General features: G+C 33.6%; 1 protein-coding gene across 5 annotated transcripts; it reads left to right on the plus strand.

The window, feature by feature from the left end:
- The first annotated feature begins 233 nt into the window (after window positions 1-233).
- On the plus strand, window positions 234-25,394 carry LOC128232422 (uncharacterized). 5 transcript variants are annotated; one of them, XM_052945960.1, is made up of 11 exons: window positions 234-252; window positions 9,866-9,922; window positions 15,167-15,244; window positions 16,222-16,329; window positions 16,563-16,670; window positions 17,685-17,762; window positions 18,311-18,469; window positions 19,166-19,228; window positions 19,979-20,092; window positions 22,215-22,344; window positions 23,444-25,394. In XM_052945960.1, exons 3-11 carry the CDS (start codon window positions 15,172-15,174, stop codon window positions 24,351-24,353), a joined length of 1,743 nt encoding a protein of 580 aa, XP_052801920.1. In that variant the 5' UTR covers window positions 234-252; window positions 9,866-9,922; window positions 15,167-15,171; the 3' UTR covers window positions 24,354-25,394. The 5 variants fall into 5 exon arrangements, with proteins under 5 accessions (XP_052801920.1, XP_052801918.1, XP_052801921.1 ...); XM_052945958.1 differs by lacking the exon at window positions 234-252 and adding an exon at window positions 264-421; XM_052945961.1 differs by lacking the exon at window positions 234-252 and adding an exon at window positions 264-421 and having other exon boundaries at window positions 17,715-17,762.
- Window positions 25,395-25,771: the final 377 nt, after the last annotated feature.

The following is a 25,771-nucleotide window of genomic DNA, read 5'->3' on the forward strand; positions in this document are numbered from 1 at the left end:
ATCTGACCTCTTTCCGGGTGCAGTGCATTTAATTCTGCAGAAGATAAAACGAATTCTTGTTTGTGTTTAACAAAACATCGTATTTTGTATGCGTTTGCTTTATATCATTGCAATATTTATTCTAAAACTTACCTTGAACATGAATAAAATGCGTCTGATTGATTTTACTTTGTCACAATTTCCGCAATACCTACGCCCGTTTATATCTGTTCTACTAGCTGGGCTTATAATTAGGTGATTTGTCAAATAAAGGTCAGGGACAATAAGTCATAGCGAATGTTATATGCATCAGACGAAATATTCATACAACATGAAAGTTTAAAAATTGATATGAACGCGTTTTATTTGGATGTAATTTATGTAGATATGTGATAAATGCATATTATTAACTCGGAGTAGTGTCATTATCTTCGTCATCGATGTAAGCGATTTTTCGTTTTGCTTTTGTTTTTTCGCTTGCATGTATAAACTGCGCTGAGTGGTATTATATGATTTAAGATAAAGCTTTGTTAATACAGCAAAATGGTTTAATGAAGGATAAACATGTTTCAGTAGCGTGTTTTATTAATTGATATTTAGATAAATAGTAATCATAAAAACTCATGTTGATTTTTTTTTATTGAAATTAAACAAAATGAAACATAAATATTTTCATGAAATATATGTAACTTAAACATTTTATGTCAAATGATTTTTAGTCAATTATACACGTGCTGTATGTCTGTACTAAAACAATATGTGTACTACATACACTAATTAAACAGGATTGGAGATATAAATACTGTTTCCTGATTGTTTTCATCACAACAAGTCTATTGTTGCCTGATCTTCCTGCAGTCAATATGGTTCAATTATTATTTACTTGAAAAGTCCAAGCAGAAATTTAAACGTTTAACAAACGAACGATAGAAATAAAACAAAAATGGTTAAAATATTAAGACAATAAAAGTAGTAAAATAAGATATTATACAACATTGTAAATAAAACAAGAATAAATAGTTAAATGAGTGAATGAATGAATTAATTTACGAACGAACGAACAGACCAACGGACGAACGAACGAACGAACAAACACACAATTAGACAAATCAGCAACCAAGGAAACAAACACACATCTCAGGATCATAGGTCTAAATAATAAACAGTAAATTCAATAAGAGAAAAACAGCATTGGTACGCATGTCCTGGTTCTTTGGCAGAGCAGGGTTTAAACTGAATCACTAGTTCCGCAATATGATTGATATAAATGTTTCTTCCTCGCTGTGCATGCGGAAAATCATTTACATATTACTAGGAAGTTTTACATGGACCTTCATGCAAACTAGTGGGACAACACAGTTTTAGTCTCGCAATAACGCTTGGAAAATAGGGGGACAAATTTATTTATTTCATTATTAAGCAAGTACAATGGAAATGGACATATTTTACATTACGTAAGTGACATTTAGTGTCATTGGAACGATTTGTATGCGTTGTTATAATGCGCAATTATGTACAGCTTTCAAGACCAATTTAAACAGTTTTGTAAGCTATGGAATAGGGGTTGATCAATTTAAATGGACCACTATATTAAATCGCTTAGACCTCTTAATTTTATTTTTCATTTTGGCAGTGTTCAACTTACAACGCTGTCAATTATGGCGTACAATTTAGGTCATAAGATGACAGTAGAGTCGAAACAAAGGTACACCTCTAAATATAGATATGCATCTTTATTTAATTTAGTGGTGAACTTCTATTCTTAAAGGTGCAGGTCTTAATATAGAGATTCAACTTTATATCATTAAGAGGTGCACCTTCAGAGGTGCAAGTCATAATATAGAGATTCAACTTTATATCATTAAGAGGTGCACCTTCAGAGGTGCAAGTCTTAATATAGAGATTCAACTTTATATCATTAAGAGGTGCATCTTCAGAGGTGCAGGTCTTAATATAGAGATTCAACTTTATATCATTAAGAGGTGCATCTTCAGAGGTGCAGGTCTAATATCGAGATTCAACTTTATATCATTAAGAGGTGCATCTTCAGAGGTGCAGGTCAAATATAGAGGTGCACCTTTATATCATTAAGAGGTGCATCTTCAGAGGTGCAGGTCAAATATAGAGGTGCACCTTTATATCATTAAGAGGTGCATCTTCAGAGGTGCAGGTCTAATATAGAGGTGCACCTTTAAACATAGAGTGTGCACCTTAATTCATGAGATTTAGGTGCACCTATTTTATATAGAAGTGTATTATGTATATGACATAGAAGTAGATGCCAATAATTGCACCTCTTTATATAGAGGTGCACCTCTAAATTAGACAATGGTGCACCTCTGAATAAGATAGACTGATGCACATCTAAATGTAGACGTTATCCATTTTATTATACATTATAATTAGTTGAAGGCGATTTTTGACTCTAATGGTACGTCATAGTATGACGAACATTAACAACCTCTGTATATAGAAATGCATCGCTATCCAATTAAGAGGTGCACTTCTATACTTAAAGGTGCAGGTCTTAATATAAAGATTCAACTTTATATAATTTAGAGGTGCATCTTCTGAGGTGTAGGTCTTAATATAGAGGTGCACCTTTATAAAATTTATAGTTGCATCTTCAGAGGTTCAGGTCTTAATATAGAGATTAATCTTTATAAAAATTATAGTTGCATCTTCAGAGGTGCAGGTCTTAATATAGATATTCACTTTTATAAAATTTAGAGTTGCATCTTCAGAGGTGTAGGTCTTAATATAGAGATTCACCTTTATTAAATTTAGAGTTGCATCTTCAGAGGTGCAGGTTTTAATGCAGAGATCCTCTTTTATATAATTTAGAGTTGCATCTTCAGAGGTGTAGGTATTTTTATAGAGGTGCACCAATAGAAATAGAGGTGCACCTCTATTTATGAGATTGATGTTTACCTTTTGATATAGAGGTGAACCATTTATATGATATAGAAGAACACCTTTATATCAATAATTGTGCCTCTTTATATAGAGGTGCACCTCTAAATTAGACAAAGTTGTGCCTCAAAATTAGATAGAATGATGCACCTATAAATAGACATTCTCCATTTTATTATACATTATAATAAGTTGAAGGCGATTTTTGACCCGAATGGTTCGTCATAGTATGACGACCATGAACAAACCTTGACTGTGGCTGTACCTTTTGAAGGAGCTTTCTTTCAGAATGTACCTAGTATATTATTTTTTTTTGTTTTGAAACACTAAAGTTGATGAAAATGAATGAATATTATTTGCAATAATTGATGTTATATCAGAGGACACTTCTAAACTATATTGATACGCTGTTATATCAGCAGCCTGACTGCCGATATAATTGTTAAGTGAAACAAGAATTAGTTATTACAATCTTAGTGTTTGGCGCGAATACCCCCTCTATATCATCCAATGAATAGCCCATTAAAATATAGAGGGTGAGAGTGGTCTAGTGGTATAGGTGTCCGCCTCTCACCCAACAGGTTGTTGGTTCGATCCCCACCAGGGGTACTTTCTCATAGCCTCCCCAAAAAGGACACAGTACTGGTTTCTGCCCAGGAAACGGAATCGAAAGTGATTCTATAAGCTAGCTTTCGTCACAATCGAGCTTAAATAAATTAGTATAAACCAATAGCCGATTAAATTAAGAAAAATGATGGAACTTTGGTGGTGGTTTTCGTCAAACGATTAACTCAAAATCCTTCCAGCAATCCCAATGGCGGAGACATAACGTAAACACTAAATTGAGATGCAACTTCCCATTCCCTTAAACCTTACTTTCTGTTATGTTCCTTCACTCAAGTTCTATTTTCCGCACTTCACAATGTCTAACTTTTTTTTCAAAAGTTATGTATATAAAGAATTGCATAAACATATTAATTTCTTTTTTGCCTCTCGATTACACAATCCATTGTTAAAATGATCCATATTTGTTTTTTTAGTGTATTATAATGAATAATGAATGAAATATGTCAACTTATCAATTCTGGTATTTCACACAACATAATGATTTACAGAAGTGACACTTCAAGCATTTATGCTCACTTCTCAATTCTGTAAATGTGTACTTAAATCTCTTGTAGCATTTTTTCTTGCATCTTAAAAGTTACAAATGCTTACTATTATGATAACTTTGTGATAATATGTCTGATGGACGTATCATATTATAAAGTTTATACTGGTTAAACCAAACACTAAATGCATTTTGTGATATATGTGGTGATTGAGAATTAAATATGATTTTGAATTATTGGAACATTCAAATGTACAGGCAGTCCAATCCCTGAGGTTTCTGTGTGCATGACAAGCCCCCTCATTATTATTGCCGAATGTGCTGGAGGAATGGATTAGGTGTAAGAAAATGCGGGTGATCGTATGGCATCATGGCAATAACCGATATCCAAGATGGCGGCTATGATGGCCGCCAATTTTAGAAGTATCAACATTTGCAACAATTCAGCATTTAACAAACATATTTATGTACGGGTTCGGTTAATTAATCATTTTTCTTCATGATAATACATGCCGATAACTAATCTTCTCATTTAAAGTGCAAAAATACTTTTTTAATATATAATTTACATTTTTTTTTTATGTAATTAGGTAGTACTTTAAATAAATGTTTTGCTCAAATGTGTAATTTAAGGCAAAAAAGTTGTTTTCTTGCTGAATTAGATATAATTCTGTATGTTGTTGTTATAATCTTAATGTTAATGTTTTCATTGAAAACGCATGCTACAAATGCTACAAATGTATCAATTTAAAATTAAATATGAGTTTAATTTAAATATTTAAACATGTAAAAGGGGCGGGGTTGATGTCAGGCGCGTATATAGGGCCAATTTGGGATTACGCAGAACGATGACGGAGAGCATATTAACCCCTTCACCCCCTGCCCCCATGCGGGTTTTATTTCAAATTTGGGGGGGGGGGGGTAGTATGGCAAACACTTCGACCTGTAAAAAATTCATTACGCCACTGTGTTGTTGCGTACAGTCAGCTACGCGCCTGGATGTGTGAATGGTTCTTGATCAGATCCGCTGTATATATTCAGTTTAAGTAAATACATATGACAATAAAATCTTTAAAAAAAAGTTATTTTGTTTTTGAATGTTTAATATTCTCATTTCTATTCAACATATGTATTTTGAATTAATATGTGATTGATTAACTAAATAAAGAAGTAATCCGTGTATATTCAGTAGGCACACGTGATCATAATTAATAGTATACAAAAGCATTAAAACTCCAGAATTAACTGCAAATTTACACACAATGAGATAATTGTTATCAATATTTGTATTGAAGTATTGAAATTAAGCGCTTAAAGCTTTCTCATTAAGAGCTTCAGTATTGCTCCTGAATAGAGTTCTTTTCCCTAGAAATAAATTTGCTTGTTAAAACAAGTCAGAGTCAGGTTCCACTTCCAAGTCAATTTGAATTTTCAAAGAAATTGCAGCTTCCGATAATTTGGATAATGAAAAATTGACACTGTCATTAATATAAGCGAGTCATGCTTCTGTCTCTGTCCTATTTTAAGACAAACCAGATACCATTCACCAAAAGCCAAACCTATCTTAAAGACATATACAACACGGGAGCAGAGTATTTCAGGGATTTGAGTATTTGAGTACACGTAGCCAGCAAAGAAACCTGATTTGCTCACTGATTACATTGTGAGTGCTGATATGTATGAAACTGAACAAGACAAAAAAGATGACATAAAGAAGCAAGATACATCTTTGACCCTAGGAAGAATGATTTTATCGCATATTGCAAATACGAATGTAAGCATTGAAAATAAGGAGCAGCTTATGTATTTTTGGAGTGCATACAACTAGGCTGTGACAATCGAAAACGTTAGTTAGAAGATTGTAGATTTTTTCCAGTGATACTGAGCCTTGTCACTAAAAACAAAACTGTATACACGTCGCCTAAGATTTTCCGAGGCATTCTTGAACGACTGGACAAAGATCTGTCTGGCAAATCCGTCAGACTTTAACAATCTCATACTATATTTAGGCTCATATCACATGGCCAAACTATATCCAAGCTGTATCGGAAAGTTCCTGAAGAACTTAAGAAATTTGGATTGAAAGCTCAATGTTTTGCCCAAACGTTGTAAAGTTTGTCCTAAATGGAAGTCACTATGTTAGATTCTTAAAAGGAAAGCTCCCTTTGAGCTGAATATATGAAAGACTACAGTGGTTTGAGCAAAGAGAAAGGTGTATAAAGAACAGTTGCAAACTATGTTGGAGCTGAAGACAGCAGTTGCAAAAGACATGATAAAACTTCCACTGACATCACAGAAAGTCCATGAACGTTTCTACCAAGGACAATTTGTTATCAAGAGAACTCCAGTGAAGATTAAAGCTGTTGGTGCTGACCAATGTATTGAATAGACAATAAACAAATCGAAGAAAAGCAGCCTAGGAATAAATGGAAGTTCATGGAAAAGGGAGTTTGTAGCACAATGGGAAACAATATACCATGAGATGAAGCCCGACTGTAATATACATCGCGAGCTCAGTGGATTAAAACCGTATTACTACGAATTAATGCTCAATCGTGAGTTCAGTGATTCTGAAACATTAACAAGAGAAGCAAATGTTACTGACATGATAGCCTATATACATTCATTTTAAAACACTGTTAAATATGAGCTATTATTGCATAAAACAGAATATGGTGCTGAAAGTTTGTCGTATTGTAGTTAGAAGTGATTTTGTGTTTGACTCGTAAATAAAAGGTTCGGTAAAACCCCCCGAGAGAACTAAATTACACATCGAGTGGAAGAAGATATCCAACTATCTGTTAACATGGACACTTTTAAGGAATCAATTGTCAATAAAGCCAAGTTCCTAAGTTGGTTGTGAAAATGTATGCTGAAAAATAAACCATATATGTGTCCAGGGATTGAAGTTGTCCTCACTGCTGTAGCGAGAGCGTGCATGACATCGAAATGCCAGTCTGTCAAGGAATGAAAACAATGTGACTCTGCCCAGTTATATCTTTGTACTGAACAAGCTAAAGATAGATTGATACATCATGCAGGAACCCTACAATCAAACGAGCATACGACGAAGTTATTGCAGAAAAATATTCGGAACTTTGTGCCGTACTTCCGGACGCACATGTATTTACAGGCTGTGACACCAGAAGTAAAGTCGGAACAAAACTTTCTGCCCAAACAAGTACGTCTGAAAGATACCTGTCAGAATCACTTAATAATTCAGACCAGCATGAGGTTAAAAGTAACAGAGCAGAGCAGTATCTAGTCAAAGTGTTGAAGTCCTCTGCCATATGCCTAACAATGGATAAGCTCAGACAATGTATCATTAAAGCAGTGTGATAATTATATATACACGCACACGAACGAGCTCAGCAATGTAATAGCATATATTGCGATCACAATATGCTACATACATACAAATCTTCAAGATGCTGATGTTGATACCAAATTAGACAGCTACGAAGAGTTCGATGAATTTTTGGTAGCCAATGTCATTAATGGTCTCATTCTGACTTGGAGCTGCAAAGGTTGTTCAACGAAACGATGTACATGCAGAAAAACGGGGAGTTCATATTGCGTTTACAGAATGCCGAGAACACACTTCAAAAACTGTCTTTTCTTAATTAAAATTGAATGAGTATTAATTGATCTTGATGTCAAATTATGTTAAAAATAAGAAAACAAACACTTATGCACAAAACAAACAGTGACATGCTACTAATTACGATTAAGAGAAAAATGAACAATAAATTTACCTGTACAGAAAATGTGTTTGTAAAATGCTGAATTGTTGCTTAGTTATGTTGATCCTTCAAAATGTTGGCTCTTTTTCATGGCAAATTACTCCATCCACTTTTGTGGGTGTCAGTTGCACATTTTAGCAACTTCTTTTATATAAATTCTAATTTCATCCCATTATTTCCATTTATCACATAAACAATAATAACCATTATTTGATCATATATATTGCAAATACTATAAAGCTTTTGACACCATTTTTAAATTTCAGGGGTAGATTTGGGATACAAATGTTAAAAAAATACCAACACATGTAGTTGTCCACTTTACATATGAATCATGAGTTATCGTCATGTACTATCATGAAGAAAAAGATCAATAAATCTAACATGTACAGAAACTGTATTTGTAAAATGCTGAATTGTTGCTTATGTTGATCTTTCAATTAAAGAGGCCTTGGATTTATCGATTATGACCATTATGCAACACGATCACCCTCACAATTCTTGCATCTGTGCCACTCCTTTTACAAAGTCAGCAATATGAATGAGGCGACCTTTTACGCACACAGAAACCCCCTCAAGGACTGTAAGTGTCATTTTTATAATAAATTCATCTCGATTCGTTAAGATATCTGGGTACGGGTAAACAGCACACACGTATTACATCAAAAACGTAATTTTATTAATAGTTTAATATAAATGTGGTTTTAAGGTATAATGTTACATAGAATAAAATTAAAATATATTTGTTGAAACTATTTTTTTATTTTAAAGTAAGATGGTTTTTTTTTATTGAAGTCACTTTCATATCGAAACATTTTGTCCAAATGTCATACATAAGCGCACTAACTAAAGTTGTTGCGCTTAAGTCTTATTGATATATCTTTCCGTATGTAAATTATTCAATACATTTTTATTAAAATATTGATAAGTACGAAATACTTATAAAACCAATAACATGTTAAAGAGGTCTTAGAATCAATATTAGCATGTTTTAATACATCGTCGGTAACCACGATACCTTCTTGCGCTACAATTCATACATACAGTGGGAAAATTGATTAACAAAATCTCGTTTATATGCATATAAATTTGGCAAGGGAGAACACTCCTTTTCCAATGAAAACGAATGATACAATTGAATACTTTTCAATAACCCTATACTGTCTGTTCTCTACACAGGCGAGTGGTCTTAGTTGCTGTTTTAAAATATCCGATATTGTAAATGTATCATTTTGTTTGTGGGCCAGGCATTAAATAATTTAATTTCGAGTGGAAGGTGAACAAAATGCTTGTTGCAATGGTATAATCTCACCAACCTTGAAGTTAAAATTAGAGCTTAATTATTAATCATTATTTTGTTGCAATGATACAATATCACGAAACTTAAGGTTAAAATTAGAATTTAATTGTTCATCATTATTTTGTTGCAATGATACAATATCACGAAACTTAAGGTTAAAATAAGAACTAAATAGATGATTATTATTTTGTTGCAATGATACAATATCACGAAACTTAAGGTTAAAATAAGAACTAAATTGATGATCATTATTTTGTTGCAATGATACAATATCACGAAACTTAAGGTTAAAATAAGAACTAAATTGATGATCATTATTTTGTTGCAATTATACAATACCACCAACATTAAGGTTAAAATTAGAACTCAATTGTTAATCATCATTTTAAATTGTGACAGATAGTGTAATATTTTGCCAAAAAGCGTTAGGATCGCATACAGTATATACAATTGAATGGCATCAGACCCATTAGATTCAAATCAGTCTCTATTAGTCGGTGTTTACGCAAAACTGAGTTTACGCCTTGAAATTCACGATCTTAAGCCTCAGGATTGTCGTGTTTTACGAATGGCAAATATGGCCACCATATGAACCACACGTTACAGAAATCAGACCAGTTTGCAGTTGTGTGATATTGGTTGTGTTTGGCAATGACAAATGCTGTGGTTGTTCACACTTAACGCTCCTCAAGAATTGCGTAAATATTACCAAGTTCTTGCATAATATCAGAAACATATTCCAAGCTGTTTAACTCTCCCAAGTCTTACATAAATATTATTGTTGTTTTTCAAGGTGTTCAATATTTATTTCTTTTTTAGATTGACGATACGCAGTTTCTTTCACAGTTGGGCCATGGAAACTCTAAGATGATAAAGGTGAGTTCTCGGGAGACACTGATAAAGGATAGATGTTTTTAATGCATGCCCCTATTCAATAAGCATATCACTGAATAACAATTGACGCTGATACACGTTTATAAGTTTAATTTCATAGAACTCAATTCATAATAAAATGACAGCATCAGTACATGAGAAAACGAAAAACATATAAGAACGAGGCTTTTTTTAAAATAAAATCTAAGCAAAATACAAATAAAAAATCAGAGTATAACGAAAACAATGGAGATTTATGTTTAAGATTGCTTTATACGAACATGCGAGATAAATACATGTGCGTCTATTATTGTCTGAACATAAAAATTGACAGTGTTAAAACCTTTTTTAATATTTCGTTACCAAACCTCATTCAACGTAGCTTGACATAATAAATTGTAGTTGTTTTTGTATTATTTTAAGTATTGTATTTATGTCCCTGTATGATTCACCCAGTTTCAACAAATAGGTAAATGGAATTTTATTGAAGTTAGTGCAAAACTTAACACAAATAAAATAAAGCCCGATAAACTACATATTTATTTAATAATTCATTTCAATACTTATGTAAAAAACTAAAGAACAAGCTTAGTAGCAAAAAGTTTAAACATAAACCCGGTTTAATGGCACTGGGTAAATGTAAAAAACTACAGAACAAGCTTAGTAGCAAAAAGTTTAAATATAAACCCGGTTTAATGGCACTGGGTAAACGCCAAGGACATTGAACACAAAAATAAAAAGTCACAAATAAGAAACATGGAAGAACAGCACAAAACTCCACAAACAGCACAGTGTATACATACTATATATATACTATATAAAAAATAGGTATGTTTATCAAGAATTGTTAGGTACAGCCTTGGAACGGTCAGTAAAATGTAAATTTACTGTGGGTTTAAACCAGTTAACGTGCACAAACCTCACTCTTATCCCAACAATCCTAAACCGGTTTTTTCCTCAATATGTCTCTGTTTATTTTATATAATATATATAATAAGTTAAGATAGAGCAGAAAACAATGATTATTCGTTCGCAGAATTTGGTAGCTCTTGTTCTGTAGTCTGCGACCATATTTGACTACGCTAAGCAAAAACCATTGATCTTTTCACTGTGGTTCTTATATATAACTGTGACCTGACAACCCTCCTAGTGTGACTTTGACCTTTGAGCTAAGAGCACATGTCTTATAAGTGACGCACCTTCCCATGGGACTCTACAATTATATCAAGTTTGATTGATTGATTATCATTAATAATTAAACAGCTATTGATGAAACAAGTATGTAACAGACGGACACACGGACAAACGGGCGAATAAATTAACCGTTAAACCTGTTTTCGTTACAGTGCACAGACAGACAGCGCATTGTTGGACGGACAGTGTAACTTTTATATAGCTTGCTTCGGGTGCAATTAAAACTGCGTTCAATAAACATAAACAAGCTGTTACTCAATGATATATTTTCATGTTTATGAACGTAAGGACGTAACCAATTAGTTTGAATGTAATTTTGAAAGTAAGTTAAATGGATTTTAGGTATTGCATAGCAGTTGTAAGAAAGCTTTTTAGAAGACCCTCGTATTTAAAGGCATATGACGTATAACACAGATGAATCTCATACTTAAAGTATCATATTAAACAGCTGCCTTACAACCGAAGGCGTTTTTGTGGAAAATAGAAATTATGTACGCTATTCATACAAGCGTCATTTAAAGTCTTGTGCCTTTAATGTATTTGTATAAGAAGAAACTGTATAGTTTGAGTAAATAGTGATTTTTACTGTTTTTTTCTGAATGGTATTCGTGACCAGGAAGCTCAGTGCCAAATACCGATTTAGATAAATGGTTGACTATATCATATATTCAGACCATGAAACATTATCCGAATTCATTATTGCTTATAATTGAATTCAACTATAATACCATTTTAATTGCTGCCCACCCGTAAAAGCAGAAGAAAAACGTCACCGATACGTAAACACGCATAAGTAAAACGTTACCCACTAGTAGACACGCATAAGTAAAACGTTACCCATACGAAGACACGTATAAGTAAAACGTGACACATACGTAGACACGCATAAGTAAAACGTTACCCATACGTAAACAATCATTAGTAATACGTTAGCCATACGTAAACACGCATAAGTAAAAGATCCCCCATACTTTAACACGCCTAAGTAAAACGTTACCCACACGTTTATACGCCTAAGTAAAACGTTACTCACACGTCAACACGCATAAGTAAAAGGTTACCCACACGCAATCATGCATAAGTAAAACGTTACTCACACGTAAACACGCATACGTAAAACGTTACCCACACGTCAACACGCATAAGTAAAACGTTACCCACACGTAAAAACGCATAAGTAAAACGTTACCCACACATAAACACGCATTAGTAAAACGTTACTCACACGTACTTGCACAAGTAAGTCGTTACGAACATGAACACACACAAGTAAAAAGTTACCCACTCCCATTAATTTGATAGCTATCAACAAGAAAAAAAAAGTTATATAAACATTCAGTTATTTCCCCGTTGCACTGTAGACTTGCCATTGCGAAATTAAAGGCACACTATCTACGATTTGAAGTCCTGAAGCGATCACTTCTTTTTAATTCGATTTACTTCGCAATATATTTATGAGAATAAATGATATTTGTAAATATTAAGGCAAGATTACATAAGAGTTTTCGGCAATATCGGGATTCGAAGCCACGTCTTTTTTGTTTTAGTAGGCTACGTTAACCTAACTGTTATGGAGAATATTGATCAGTTTTTTTTTAAAAAATCTATAAATAAAATCAAAATTAAAAAATATATGAAACAAATGTCAACATAACGATTTAAACATATGTGTATGTTTTACACCCTACATAAGGCCATGTTTCTTGCCCCGTTTTTAATCTGATATGGGGCTAAAACTGGTACAATTCACAAACCCTATGTATAGGTTGAATAGAATAATCTCCTTTTCTTAACATCTCACATACTTGGTGGGTCTTTAATTTCCATTGTTTTGACAAAAGTTCAAGGAAGATCAGCTCAGCCGACAAAATTACATAACATTTCCAGCAGAAACGTACTAACTCCCCTTGAAGAGATGGTGTTTGTCAAAAACTGTGAAGTTTGCACGTGCAGTCAAACAAACAAGGCTGTAGGTTTGCCATTGGCAGTAAAGGAATATGTATGGTCAATTGTCAGCCGTGATCAACATCACGGTCCAATGCCAGGTTCGATATAAATTTAGGAGCATTAAACAATGTATTACATAACTATTACGTATTCTGATTATCAGTAGAAAGGTTAAACATGCAGAAATCTGTGATATCTAAGAGAAATCGAAAAAACGCTGATTAGTTCTATATAAAGTTTTAAAATTTGAAATTTGGATTTTGTATGTGAAGGTAACTTGTACATATGTGTCTGGTTAGAAATAGAAATGGCCAATTAAACATTTACAAATGAAAGAGGAGATAAGTTCGTTGTAAATTGTTGCTGCGTTCTTATCGCAAAACTAATCAATTTAGGGTATCTTTTTAAATTTATTTTTATGTATAAAATTAATCCATTTCTGCTTTTAATCCAATGAAATTGAAAAGAAAATTTGTTCTGAAAATGCATTATTTCTTTTATTTATTTTTTTAAATAAAAGTCGTTTAAAAATATGTATGCCAATTATTTAACGTTTAGTATTGTATTACGTAAACAATAAAAAAAAGTCCGTTGAAAGGCATAAGTGTCGCATTTTTTAAAACATGTACTTCTTTTTTCGGTTTTTTACATTATTTAAGTCTTCAGATTTTTTCGCGCAATTACAATCAAAACCTCTTTTTCATATTTCAATTATATTTAATTTTGAACAATTTCTTATTATATATTTTGTACAGTATTTTACAAAACTCACCGGCACCACCGCTTTTACCCGGCCGTTGATTTCACGGAGAGATAAGCGCTTACACTTTAGAAATATAATTGGCCGTGCTAACACTGTTTCGTTTTGTTTAACATCCGTGTAACAATGGAGACATATTTCACTGTAAATACACATTTATGCCATTACTGAAATAATCTTGTAAAATATAGTTTTAAAAATGAATAAATTTTGCATAACATTTCGATAAAGTTATCCAAATCTTAAAACACAGCGTCGGAATTACTAACGCAACGGAATACTATCATATAAGTATATCAATAACTGGATGTTAGTTACAAAAACAAGTTGCGAAAAAGTTTTTGAACGTTAAATTCGGACTATGTTTCTTCATTATTCAACATGAAGCGTATGAAATCCCGCAAAATTATTTTTGAAATAGGCACTGTTTCAATAAGACTATTAAAAAATCCCACTCCATTCTCATAAAAAATCAGTCAAAATAAATACTCATCAACTATCTCAACACCCCAGTGAACTCCTGTATCACTCGCATTTACAAGGCCGAAAGTCCGACATTTCGATTTATTAATGAATATTTTAAGTGTGTGCTATCTGTTTTTGTTGTATTGTTAACATGTGTATCTTTCCTTAGCCCTGAAACCGTTTTGACCAAACCAACCGGTTAATCATTTATGACTTTTGTTGTTGCCTTGGTTTTCCTTGTAGTTTAGGCCATATTCTTCTTTTTCGTCTTCGTCTTCTTCTTCTTTCTTCTTCTAAAATTAACAACGCCATTTATTTTTTATTCAACAAAATATTTAAAACATTTATGTTCTTGTTAATAACTCCGATCTGGCAGGCGTTGATTCCGGATGCCTAGCTAATGTAGAGGACGAAATTGACATTTCAAACGGACAAAGAAAAGTTTTCTGCAATTAAAAATATGCTTCAAACATTTAAAACAATTTTGTTTTTGTTAATAATTCAGAGACATATGTTGCACACTACAACTGAATGTGTTGTTTTAACTTTCTTGAATGTAACCCACAGGAAAAACAAACGTATGCTAAAGCTAATATCAGAGTCAAGACGTAACTTTGTACAGATGATAATTTATTCCTAGCAGCGCGTATCTTAGAAACGCAAAGATTTTTGAACATAAAAACAAGCGATGGCTGTGTATGTTCGATTCAACCCTGAATGGCTTTATGCGCAGGAAGTAGATATAAACATCCAACACTTTCAATATAAGGAAGCTAACCTGTTAATTTGATGAAGATTGCGCAGAAGCATCGATTTGCATTTCCTATTTTTATTATCACATTTCGCGGTTCTGAGATTTCATCTTTACTCGTGTATTTCAGTCACAATGGCAGTTTCAACACCCTGGACATCGCCCGCCGCACCCAACACAAGCGTGACAGTCCATCCGGCAAGCCTTGGTAGGTTAAATATTTAAAACGGCTTGTAAATACTTATATTGTAAGAAAGAAACAAATACATCTTGAAATAAATAATATAAAATAAGCATGTAATGGCGTTATTAGCCAACGGTATATGTGTGTTTTGACGGATATCTGCTTCTGTTTGGAATAACCGGTAAGACTGTTGTGATTGTAAGATTTGAATTGGCTTTGCATTGAAAGGGGCATATGCGTTTGGATTGCATTGATATCGAGTTTTTTATTGTTTAGAATACGTTTGGAAATTTCATGTAAAAGGTACAGATTCATTCTTTCCTTTTCATTATGCTAGAGGAGATATAGCTTTGCATGTATTTGGAAAATACGTGGTGATTTTTTTTATTTTTATTGTATTGCCCATGGCGTGATAAACAGTCCAGAAATGTGGCCCTTCATCATACATCCTAGCCTGTGATTTGATATACAGATATACAAGGAGTGGTCATAATAATATATAATGCAACTGCATTCACAATCCAATATGGTTTTGTTTATATGATTCTATGAAACCCCTTGAAAAAGTGGCCTTCATTGGCATCTGTCCTGAATATTCCATGTACCAACGTCAATACTTAATTGATTTATGGAACTTTGGGTACACTTGCCTAAATTTTGGCTTGTCATGATTGAAAGTATATATACGATTCATTTCTCATTTATTTGAAAATATTGCATGATTGCAGGGAACTTGATACGTGTCCTTCTGATGCCTAAATGTTTTTAAAAAGCCATACTGATTTAGAACAAGACAGCCTTAAACAGGGAGACAAGATCAATTCATGCAAAATTGTAGGGGTTCGAAACTGCTCTAATTAGTACATACAGTATTTTACAATGTTTATTGTGGGTTAAAATTACCGGTACAGTGAGTATTGAAATATCGACTGAACAGAGTTATATAAAAAAAAGTGTATATATTATGCAACAATATATATTCCGACGAGAAATATCTTCAGCGAAGCATCCGCAAATCTGGTCAAAAAGCGAGGTCGCAGTTTGGTTACGTTGGTGCACTGAAGAGTACTCAATAGAACCTGTCCCTCCGGAACACTTTGATCTCAATGGTACGTATTATTTCTATCTAAATTGTTCATAGTGCGCTGTTTCATCGTATTATCCATTTTAGTGTAAAGTTTGCCGTGTACGTTCAGTTACAAGCACCATAGCTAATGAAATAAATATGCTAAATTTTGTGGTCCAACAGACTAAAGTAACGTTAAAAATTTCCAATAGTTTTTTTTTGACAAATATAACATCATTTCATATTTCTATATTTTTAAATAATTTTCCTTACCAGGGAAGGCTTTGTGTCTATTAACGAAGGCAGATTTTGTCGAACGTGTACCGAAGAATGGAGATGTGTTGTACAACAGCCTTATGAAGTTGACGTCCAAACACCACACAGGTTTATGAGATTAATATGCTTTAACATATACCATGTTATATAATATTGAACACAAAATAAATCAAATCCATGTCTGGTTTGAGAGATGTACATTTATCTAGCAATGGATGTAAAAAAAATCAGCAATTTGAACTCATTTGGAGGTACTCTTTTTTTGATAAATATTAACATTACTGGTCAAGCGATTTTTATCTATCAGTTTGTCACATGATCAGATCTGTGAAGTTCCTTGGAAACAAAAAGAGGATATGTAACATGTGTTTCTTATATATTGAACAGTATATTTAAACTAAATCAATCATACCTTACACAAACATCCGCATTCTTTTCTTCAATTTTAAGGTAATAGATCGATGAGATCATTTCAAAAACGCCGTTATAAGTAAAATATCAGCGTATATTGAGATTTATTCCAGGAAAACTGATATAAAAATGCGTTAGCTAGAAAAAGGATGTATTATTTATTAACACTTTAGGCAGGTGTGCGTAAGCTATTAGTCTTTGTTATTTAACAACGCTTATGTTATCTACAAAAGGTATGTTTGGTTAAAAATGTCAAAAGGATATTGTTGATTCATGCACAGCCATGAAGCAGAACATAGCGACATGATATTTCAAAATACTTGTAACTATACATAGAATATACATTATACTCTGCTTTACTACATCGTATGTTAAATACTTAATTAATGATCCAACTTTGCATCAAACTTATCAAACTATTTCAGTTAACATATTCACTAAAGTCTATCTATTGTTATCAATAATAAATATTCCATAAATGCATTATTTAGTAAGTAGTTTAAGGTTTATCATTCAAAATTGATGTATGGTATACATGTGTATGTATCGATTTTGAGTGAAGAGTGACACTTTAACAAATCATCGTAGTTCAAGTGTGTTTGTCCGTGGTTATCATAGGAACTTAAAAACCTCCATTTGGTTTAAAATTTATAAGCATTTTTATGTAAGGGTGGTTTGGTTTCGTGTCTATTTAAGTATTATATGAAACAGATAAAGGAAGTCTGATTAACCCATCCTCAGTATCAACCACAAAGGGAATCCAAGATTCTTCATCTTCTCAGGTTTGCGGTAAGCTCACGTAAGACTTTTGTATCCGTATGAGATTCAACTTATGTGTCTGTAATCTAATATCCTTCTTTACAGTAAGGATATTTTATGGTGTAAATGGTAGAAATGTATTTTAAGATTGAAAAAATGAAAGAATCGGTTTGGAAAAGGAAATTTGATTCGCTTTGACAATAATTTGTTTTGTGCCTCGGTGAATACAAGTTTAGTTCGAGGTTACTAGACAAGTAGGTTTTCCTTCGGAGACTCCGTTTTTCCCCCGACATAATAAGAACTTACCTCCGCCTAACATCGAGCCATCTTGAGGGATGAATACAATGTTGTAATAACTTGTTTTACATTCGATGTCAAAAAAATAATAGAAAAAGTACCAATTGGTAATGGATTTTTCTCGTTATTGATATTCAACGTAAAGATGTGTTTTTCTTCAGTTTTTTTAATACATTAAAACGTTACATTTTGAGGATTGTTTCAAATAGCATAGAAAAATTATATAGGCAGAACCACCTATCTAGAATTAATACGCAAAATATGGACCATTCTGTTTTCAGACTCGGTGGGAGCCAATGTCTTGATCCTCCCTCAGTCTTCCGCCTCGCTCCAGCAATCTTCACTCACAGCTGGCTGCTCCACTAAGAATTTTGTTCCAATTCGACCACATCCTCACCCTCTCTTACACGCACCTACACCATTGACAGGGTCTTTTAATGGTAAAGGTGGTGTTTGAATGTGTTTTTTCACTTTTATAAGGGCATACTATTTCATAAGTGTTTACTTACTTTAGATGACGTGTGAAGAGAAAGTTAGAGTAAGAAGTTGGTTTAAGCTTCTATCGGGTCTGTTTTTTTAGATAACATATATAATGAAATTCGTTGTGTAAGACATCTTGGGTGGGGCGGTCACTTTGACTTCTTTTCTACTCTCACTCTTGAAGGTTTATTTGTATTTATAGAATTATTGTTGATGTGTTCATAATGACAATTAATGAAGTCTGACCTTATTCGTTGGTAACAATTGGTAACAGCAGGGGCGGTTAAAAGATGTGGCTTTAGTGGGAGAAAAACCTGGCTGTGCAATTTTGGACATGAGCCCTCTTCACCAGAACCTTAAAATATGTGGTTAAAAAATTGGTTGTTTGAGTCCTGCATTAAGAACATTTTTGCTATTTTAGTCTGAAAAGATTCATATTTGTAAAAAAATACATGGACATTTTCATACAAAAATAAATGGACAGTATTTTCTTAATCCGCTAGTTAACACTACACATTGAAAATGAAGGTCTAATTAAGTACACGAGACTGCTCTAAGCTGATATGCATTTTGAAAGAAAGCACGGCTTTGCTTAGAGCTTCCAAAATAACGTTCCATGGCAAATATCCATCCACACGCATGTTGTTGTTTTGCAGATTCTGTGATATACCAGCGTGGCTATCAACTTGATCCACTTGTGCGACTAGAGCAATCCTCAGGTAATGCTATTTTTAACATCATACGGTGTCACGTAGGAATACTTAATGTTTGCTTTGGTATCCATTACAAATTTTGTCATGCAATGATTGTTTGATAGTTATCAACAAGTATTCTTGCTAAATGGAGACAAATTTGAATCCAAAAATCAGATTCATAAGATATATTATAAACGAATTAAAAAAGGGAAAAAGGGAAAGTTAAAAAAAACTTGACATATATTGTTATGCTAATTGTCGCCATTAAGGACTGTTCCAAATACTAATTTGTAAAGGGTTATAATCAATTAATTGTCATTCAGTGTTAATATTTATAGATAACATAAGTCAGTAAACTCATTAAATTCAGTTACGTGAAATAAATCTGTTCCAAACACAACTTTATTGGCTAGCACGTATAATAAAGCAACAATGTTGGGCTATCATTGAGTTCCACAATTTCAGCATTAAACATGGCTTATTGGCCCGTTTCATCATTGAGACGACTATTTTTATTAATCTATTCTTCTCGGTTTCAGTTTATATATACTTTGAAATAACTTTCTTTGTGTCATTATCATTATATTGAAATTAAAATTGCAGATCCATATTAAATATTGACTTTATACGTGTAAAATTTCTGTCTACATTCAAAAGGTGTATCTGACATTATGTAAGGAAAATGAACAACAAGAGCAGGATGCCATTTGTCTCCTTACATTAAAAAATGTGAATGTATATTTGTGTGTGTATGTGTGTGGGTTTGTGTTGCAGATTGTCGCCTGCTGTGGGAGTTTATCTACCAGCTCCTGTCCAACAACAAATACAGCAGTTACGTAAGCTGGGAGAGTCACCCAGATTATGTCTTCCGCATCAACAATCCGACAGGTACTCGTTAGTCTTCAACTTAATAATATTACAACAAACATCATTCTCGTTTACACAATGTAACGTGACGATGTCTGAAACCGGAGTACCTGGAAGAAACCTGGCTTGGTGACAGGTTCTGGTCAGCCAATTTGCCGAAGGATTTTTTTTCATCTGTAGTTGATACTTCGATGGCCTGCAAGGTCTGTCCATATAAAGCTTTTCCACAATACAGAAGCCAAAGAGTTCACATTGTTAAAAAATCCATCTATATTTGAGATACAATCTTCTGCATGATTAAAACATTATCCTTAGCTGCATGTATACGAAGGCTAGAGAGCTAAGCAAATTTTAAGAATGTAGACTTTGTCCAATATTAATTTGAATCAAAAGACAATTTAACTATTTGTTCAGTCAAAATGCATCAGACTATCAAGTCAACCCAGTATTGTATCAAAAAAGAAAGTTACGGAGAACAAATGCGTTCAAATAACTCCCTGGATTCAAACATGCGAATATTTTTCTTAAATTATCACATGTACAAATACGTTTGTCATTTCATCAAACCATTGCGACTCAATGTTATCAGTGTAATATAACTTTCAAGTGTTTTGCTTTCTGGAAATGAATAATAAATGACCGTAAATACGTTACAGATAAAATCATGGCTCTTTGTATTTTTGCTCTTTATTTCATCTGAAAATCACAATTTACAATTGACCGATTTTGCAATAGTTTCTAGGCCAACACAGCGTGTTTGTAATATTTATATTGGTATAATACTTATATATTCTTCATCAACAAACTAATCCGTTTAAAACCCCAATAATGTGGCACCAACAAGCATCAATTTTTACATTATTGTACGTACACCTTAAAACAGAGGCAATCAACACAAAGCCCCAAATGCATTATTGTTTCGGAAGTGCCAAATACTTTGACAATTAAAACTATTCATATTCTTGTAGCACTTAATGCATATTCATTCGGAAAATGAGTTCAGCTCTAAAAATTACCAAACGCGTATGAAATGGAATTTGTGATGTTGGTCCTTCCAAGCTTATTTTACATTGAGCGATCCCTAAATAAGCACAGGGAGAAACAATACATCCTGTTGATGTACATGTTTAAAACAATGGGTCTTCACGTAGCAATGCGTATAGGACACAGGACAATGTATTGTTATTATTGCCGCCTTTTGTTTCATAGGTTCTAAATACAAACGCTTATAATATATCGGACATTTTTAACACTGCATAAGGAAGGTTTTCTTTAGAAGTGGTGTCTGTAATTTCGCTTAATTTACCTTTTTACAGAGCCCCCATTTGCTTGCAATTGCTCCACGATGACTTAGATAAAACCGCGTTCAATTTCACACGCGTTCGTTTCCGATTTTCTAACTTTGGTAGGCTGATTCGCAAACGTATAAAATGATCTGCTGATGATTGGTTTTGCTAGTTTTGAAAGACAATTCACCTCAAAATTTGCAACAAGATATTCTGCCATCGTTCTTTACATATAAAAATAGGTAATAACAAATGCGAAGCCTACGAACAACACTTAAAAGTATCTTGTTTAGCTCACCAAAAAAGCATGTTCCAGGTTATCTGTCCATTCGACATCGAACACAAAATCCACAAACCGCCTATAGTCACGTATACCCAATACTAAAGTAATATCGTATACCATTGGAATAGCGAATATAACTCAATATATTATTTAATTTTGAACAATGTTTAAATGAAGCAAAGACAAGAATTCCGGATTCCGATCATAAGAGCGGTATTCCGAGTCTTCGGGGATGGGGTGACATCCTCATATTTCGGCCAATAACATATTTTCCGGGTGGCGGTCTCTCACATGGCCTGTCAACGTGCGGCCTGTCGAGTACCATCCGTGTCTAAAGACATCTTAATGCCCCTCCCCACCAAAAAACAACATAAATATGTTTATAATAAGACAACGTTTTTGTCTACTTTGCGAAGGGAATCAAGCTTATGACTTTTCATTCCACAAGAAGCGTTGTCTTTTGATTTATCAGTATCTGCATAGTTCGTTACACAACCACATAAAACGTGAACTGTATCGTTGGAAATACGACTATTTAAAGACTTAGATAATCTTATTTTACCTTTCTTTTCAGGCTTAGCCGATCTATGGGGACAACAAAAGAACAGAACAAACATGACCTACGAGAAATTATCAAGAGCGCTCCGATATTACTACAGAATGAATATCATCAAAAAGGTGCCGGGGAAGAGGCTTACGTACAGGTAGAATTGTATTTATCATTAAGTTTGTACATAATACGTGTGTAAATCTTAACCTAATGAAGACTGAAACAACTGAAACAATGAGTGTTGGTTTTCCACTAGATTGGCTTAATTCAAGGTTATATCATTTACTATCTACGCTAAATTAAAACAGCCATGTTTAACAAAATAAATATGATAATATAAACAATTGAAAGAGTCACCATTGAGTTCTGCACAGTAATATTTGTGTGGAATTATTAGAAACTGTCACTCTCCTTTTTTCTTACTGATATTGATAAAAGCGCGAAATATTCAAAATTATATGAAAGGAACGCGACGTATTGAACTAAGGGGCGATTAAGTACAACCATGTGAATCTTGTGAACAAAAGGTTATAAGAAATTAAGGCGAAACACAAGTCTGAAAGTTATAATCTTGATAGAACAATGCCGAATAGTGTCATTTTCCACACTCAACTGACAAGCTACGACAGTGGTTCAATACTAGAAATAAAGCGATTGTATATAAAGGGAGGTAATTCCTTTTATATCACAGTCGATATAATTCTTAATATATTTCTTTAAATAGCAGCCCAGAAAGTTAGTCAGCGATACTTAAATTTTGAGTCAAAGGTCAGGATGATTGAAAGCATTGCTTAATGAGTATGTTTTCAATGCTTTTAATACCATCAAGAAGATATACTTAAAATACATGGCAATTCCTTTGTCTTTTTGAATACATATATTTGATATACATACTAACTGAATGAACTTGGTTGCTTTACGTCGTGCGCATTTTAATATACTAAAGGCTTTCACTTTTTTCTTTTTCACTTTTGGTTTTATAGAGAGTGTATGACTGAATTAGTTCCCATACATTGATACTAACTAGAGTATTTGCTAGAAATTGTTTTGTTAAAAAAAGAAATCACAAAACCTTTAATATCTGTGTGCAATGTTCATATTTTCATTTATTATTGGTAGCGTTATCTCCCTTTCATGGAAGCATATTGTTAAAATATATTTAACATACTCTTTAAAGACCCTGATTTTATGAATTTACTTCATAAGTTTAATTAGTCGATAAATATTCTTCTAATATTGATTTTATATTGCAGGTTTTTACAGTCTCCTTCAAAGATTCAAAAGGGTCAACGAGGAGCCAAACCACAATATAGACTACAGATGGAGTTCAGCGGGACGGACAGGGGAGAAGTACCCGCACAATCATCAGCCCCTGCTTCTATCAAAACTGACCGAGCTGATAGTTCGGATGTCAGTGAACATTCATCTCTGTCCTGGCCAGAAGAAGTACGTGATGAAAGTGACATTGAGGCTGAAACTGCGGACACCGTAGAGACAGTAACGCGAGAAAATGGTGGATCTCCGGAATGCTCAAATGGAACAAATCGAGGAAATGGAAGTAGGTTTGAAGATGTGACAGAAAATGAACCAAAGTCTCAGACATCAACGTTGTTACCTGAACGCAGAAATGCAGAGTCTGTTAGACATGAAAGTTTTAAAACTTTGTCACCAAGCATAGAACACAACAGAAATAGATTGTTAATGGCGGGTCATACGGGCCGGTCTTCTCCTTACCAAAAGGATATAATCTCGATTTCACCTTTCCATCAAAACGGACCTCAGTTGTTGTTTACAAACAATGCTTTTGAAGCGTACACAGACAAAATCTCGCAGATTCAACAAAGACAATCCCCACTATATCATGGTGCCTCTACATATCCATACAGAACAGAGACACATCATGAACATATGCGCCAACCTTTCTCATATAACAACATGCTTACTAGAACAAGATTCGGATTGGGGCGTGCCCCGTCTCTTGATTCGGCTACAAGTTGCCTGTGTGCTCCAAAGCCAGTAAGGCCTGGTCAGCCTCGGTCTATCAGTCCCAGGTTCATAGAACAAACAGAACCAGAGGATCTTTCAATGCGATCTCATTCTAATTCTAATAAAGCGTCACCGTCTGCTACATACGTTCCAAATTCGAACGTTTTCAATCAGTAGTCCAGTTGTGCCTTCAAGTTTATTAATACGTAATGCAAAACTCTACTGGTATGTTCACTTGTACGCGTTGAATTCTTTGTGTTTGCTATGTCATCTGAGAATTATTGTACCTTAAAAGTTTTATCGGTCTAGCCAATTTACGTATTAAAATTGTGTGAACTAAGAATGTCACAAAGATAATTATGAACATGGCTCTGCAATACGACTTTGCATAAAAAAACACTACAATGATAAACACGAGTCGTTCAATGTGATTGATATGAAGTTAACAACAACAATTACCTGAACAATATCACAATAAAGGAGACTAAATTGGGTTGTCACATATACGACGTATAAAGAAATCCTTCGTTAAAGAATAATACATAAAACTTGAAGATATACGTGCACACAAAGCGTCGCGTATATGCACACATAACCACGCGTATATGAATAATTAATGATTGTTGTAAAGAGATCGTAAAAGACTAATTGTACATGTGATCTACTGTTTGAGTACAGCGTCATCCATACATATTTGATTTTATATAAATTAACCGCGTGAAGTCAGTGTCAAGGGCATACTTTAATTGGGTGATCTACGTCGTACATGGATGAATTGGATCGTGCAAGGTGAACGTCTTCCGTCTATAACGGAATGTTATACTATGAACGCACATCCACCGAATACAGCGGCCCGTTTACATACGATAGTCGGTCAGCAACGACATTTACGGCCAGCTACAACTCCTTTATGTACGGGTAACTACACGTACACGTATAAATACAAGTAGTGTTTTGCAACCTCTTTTTGCCACACAAACCCTCTATTCTTTGCATTATGCAGAATGTTTTTATCAATATATATATACATCGTTTTCACATTACAATACCGTTGATTCTATGAAGGATTTACTGTCGCATACAAAGTGCTGTAACTTTTTCACCTCTATTGAAGCTTTTTTATTCCATATGTTTGGTTGTTGCTCAAGGCTTTATTCATTTCATTTGTACATTTTCACTTTCATAAAGTGTTTTGTCTGAATATGATTTTGAAACCAATATGTGTTGTTGTTTTCTTCTATATATACATATATGTATTTATGATTTCCTTTTGCGAAAGGTCAGTCCTTTCCAATGTTCGTTGTTTGTTTTCCGACAATCGTATTTCGGTTATAGTTTATCGTCAGAATGTTCTCTTAAATGTTTCTCCCGCTAAACCACACAGCCAATTGCTTTGTATCATCAAAGAAATGAACGATGGTGGTAAATGAGCCGTCCATCCTGGCCATTGTTAATTGGAGAAATATCATTCAGTTGTCTAGTTAACATAGTTTCCAATGCATAAGTAAGTTTCTTGTTTATAACCGAAAATGTAAGTGGTGACCTACAAAACCAGTTCAAATATGCATCTTGGTCTCACTGTTGATGGTAGACGG

The sequence above is a fragment of the Mya arenaria genome, chromosome 4 (genome assembly GCF_026914265.1).
Source record: "Mya arenaria isolate MELC-2E11 chromosome 4, ASM2691426v1".
In the NCBI taxonomy this organism is placed as follows: Eukaryota; Metazoa; Mollusca; class Bivalvia; order Myida; family Myidae; genus Mya; species Mya arenaria.

Excerpts from the sequence above, each read along its gene's own strand:
- LOC128232422 (XM_052945960.1), top strand. The coding sequence starts at position 15,172 with ATGGCAGTTTCAACACCCTGGACATCGCCCGCCGCACCCAACACAAGC. Across the intron at positions 16,671-17,684 it reads GACGTCCAAACACCACACAG|ATAAAGGAAGTCTGATTAAC; the intron begins GTTTATGAGATT and ends TATATGAAACAG. Across the intron at positions 17,763-18,310 it reads TTCATCTTCTCAGGTTTGCG|ACTCGGTGGGAGCCAATGTC; the intron begins GTAAGCTCACGT and ends TTCTGTTTTCAG.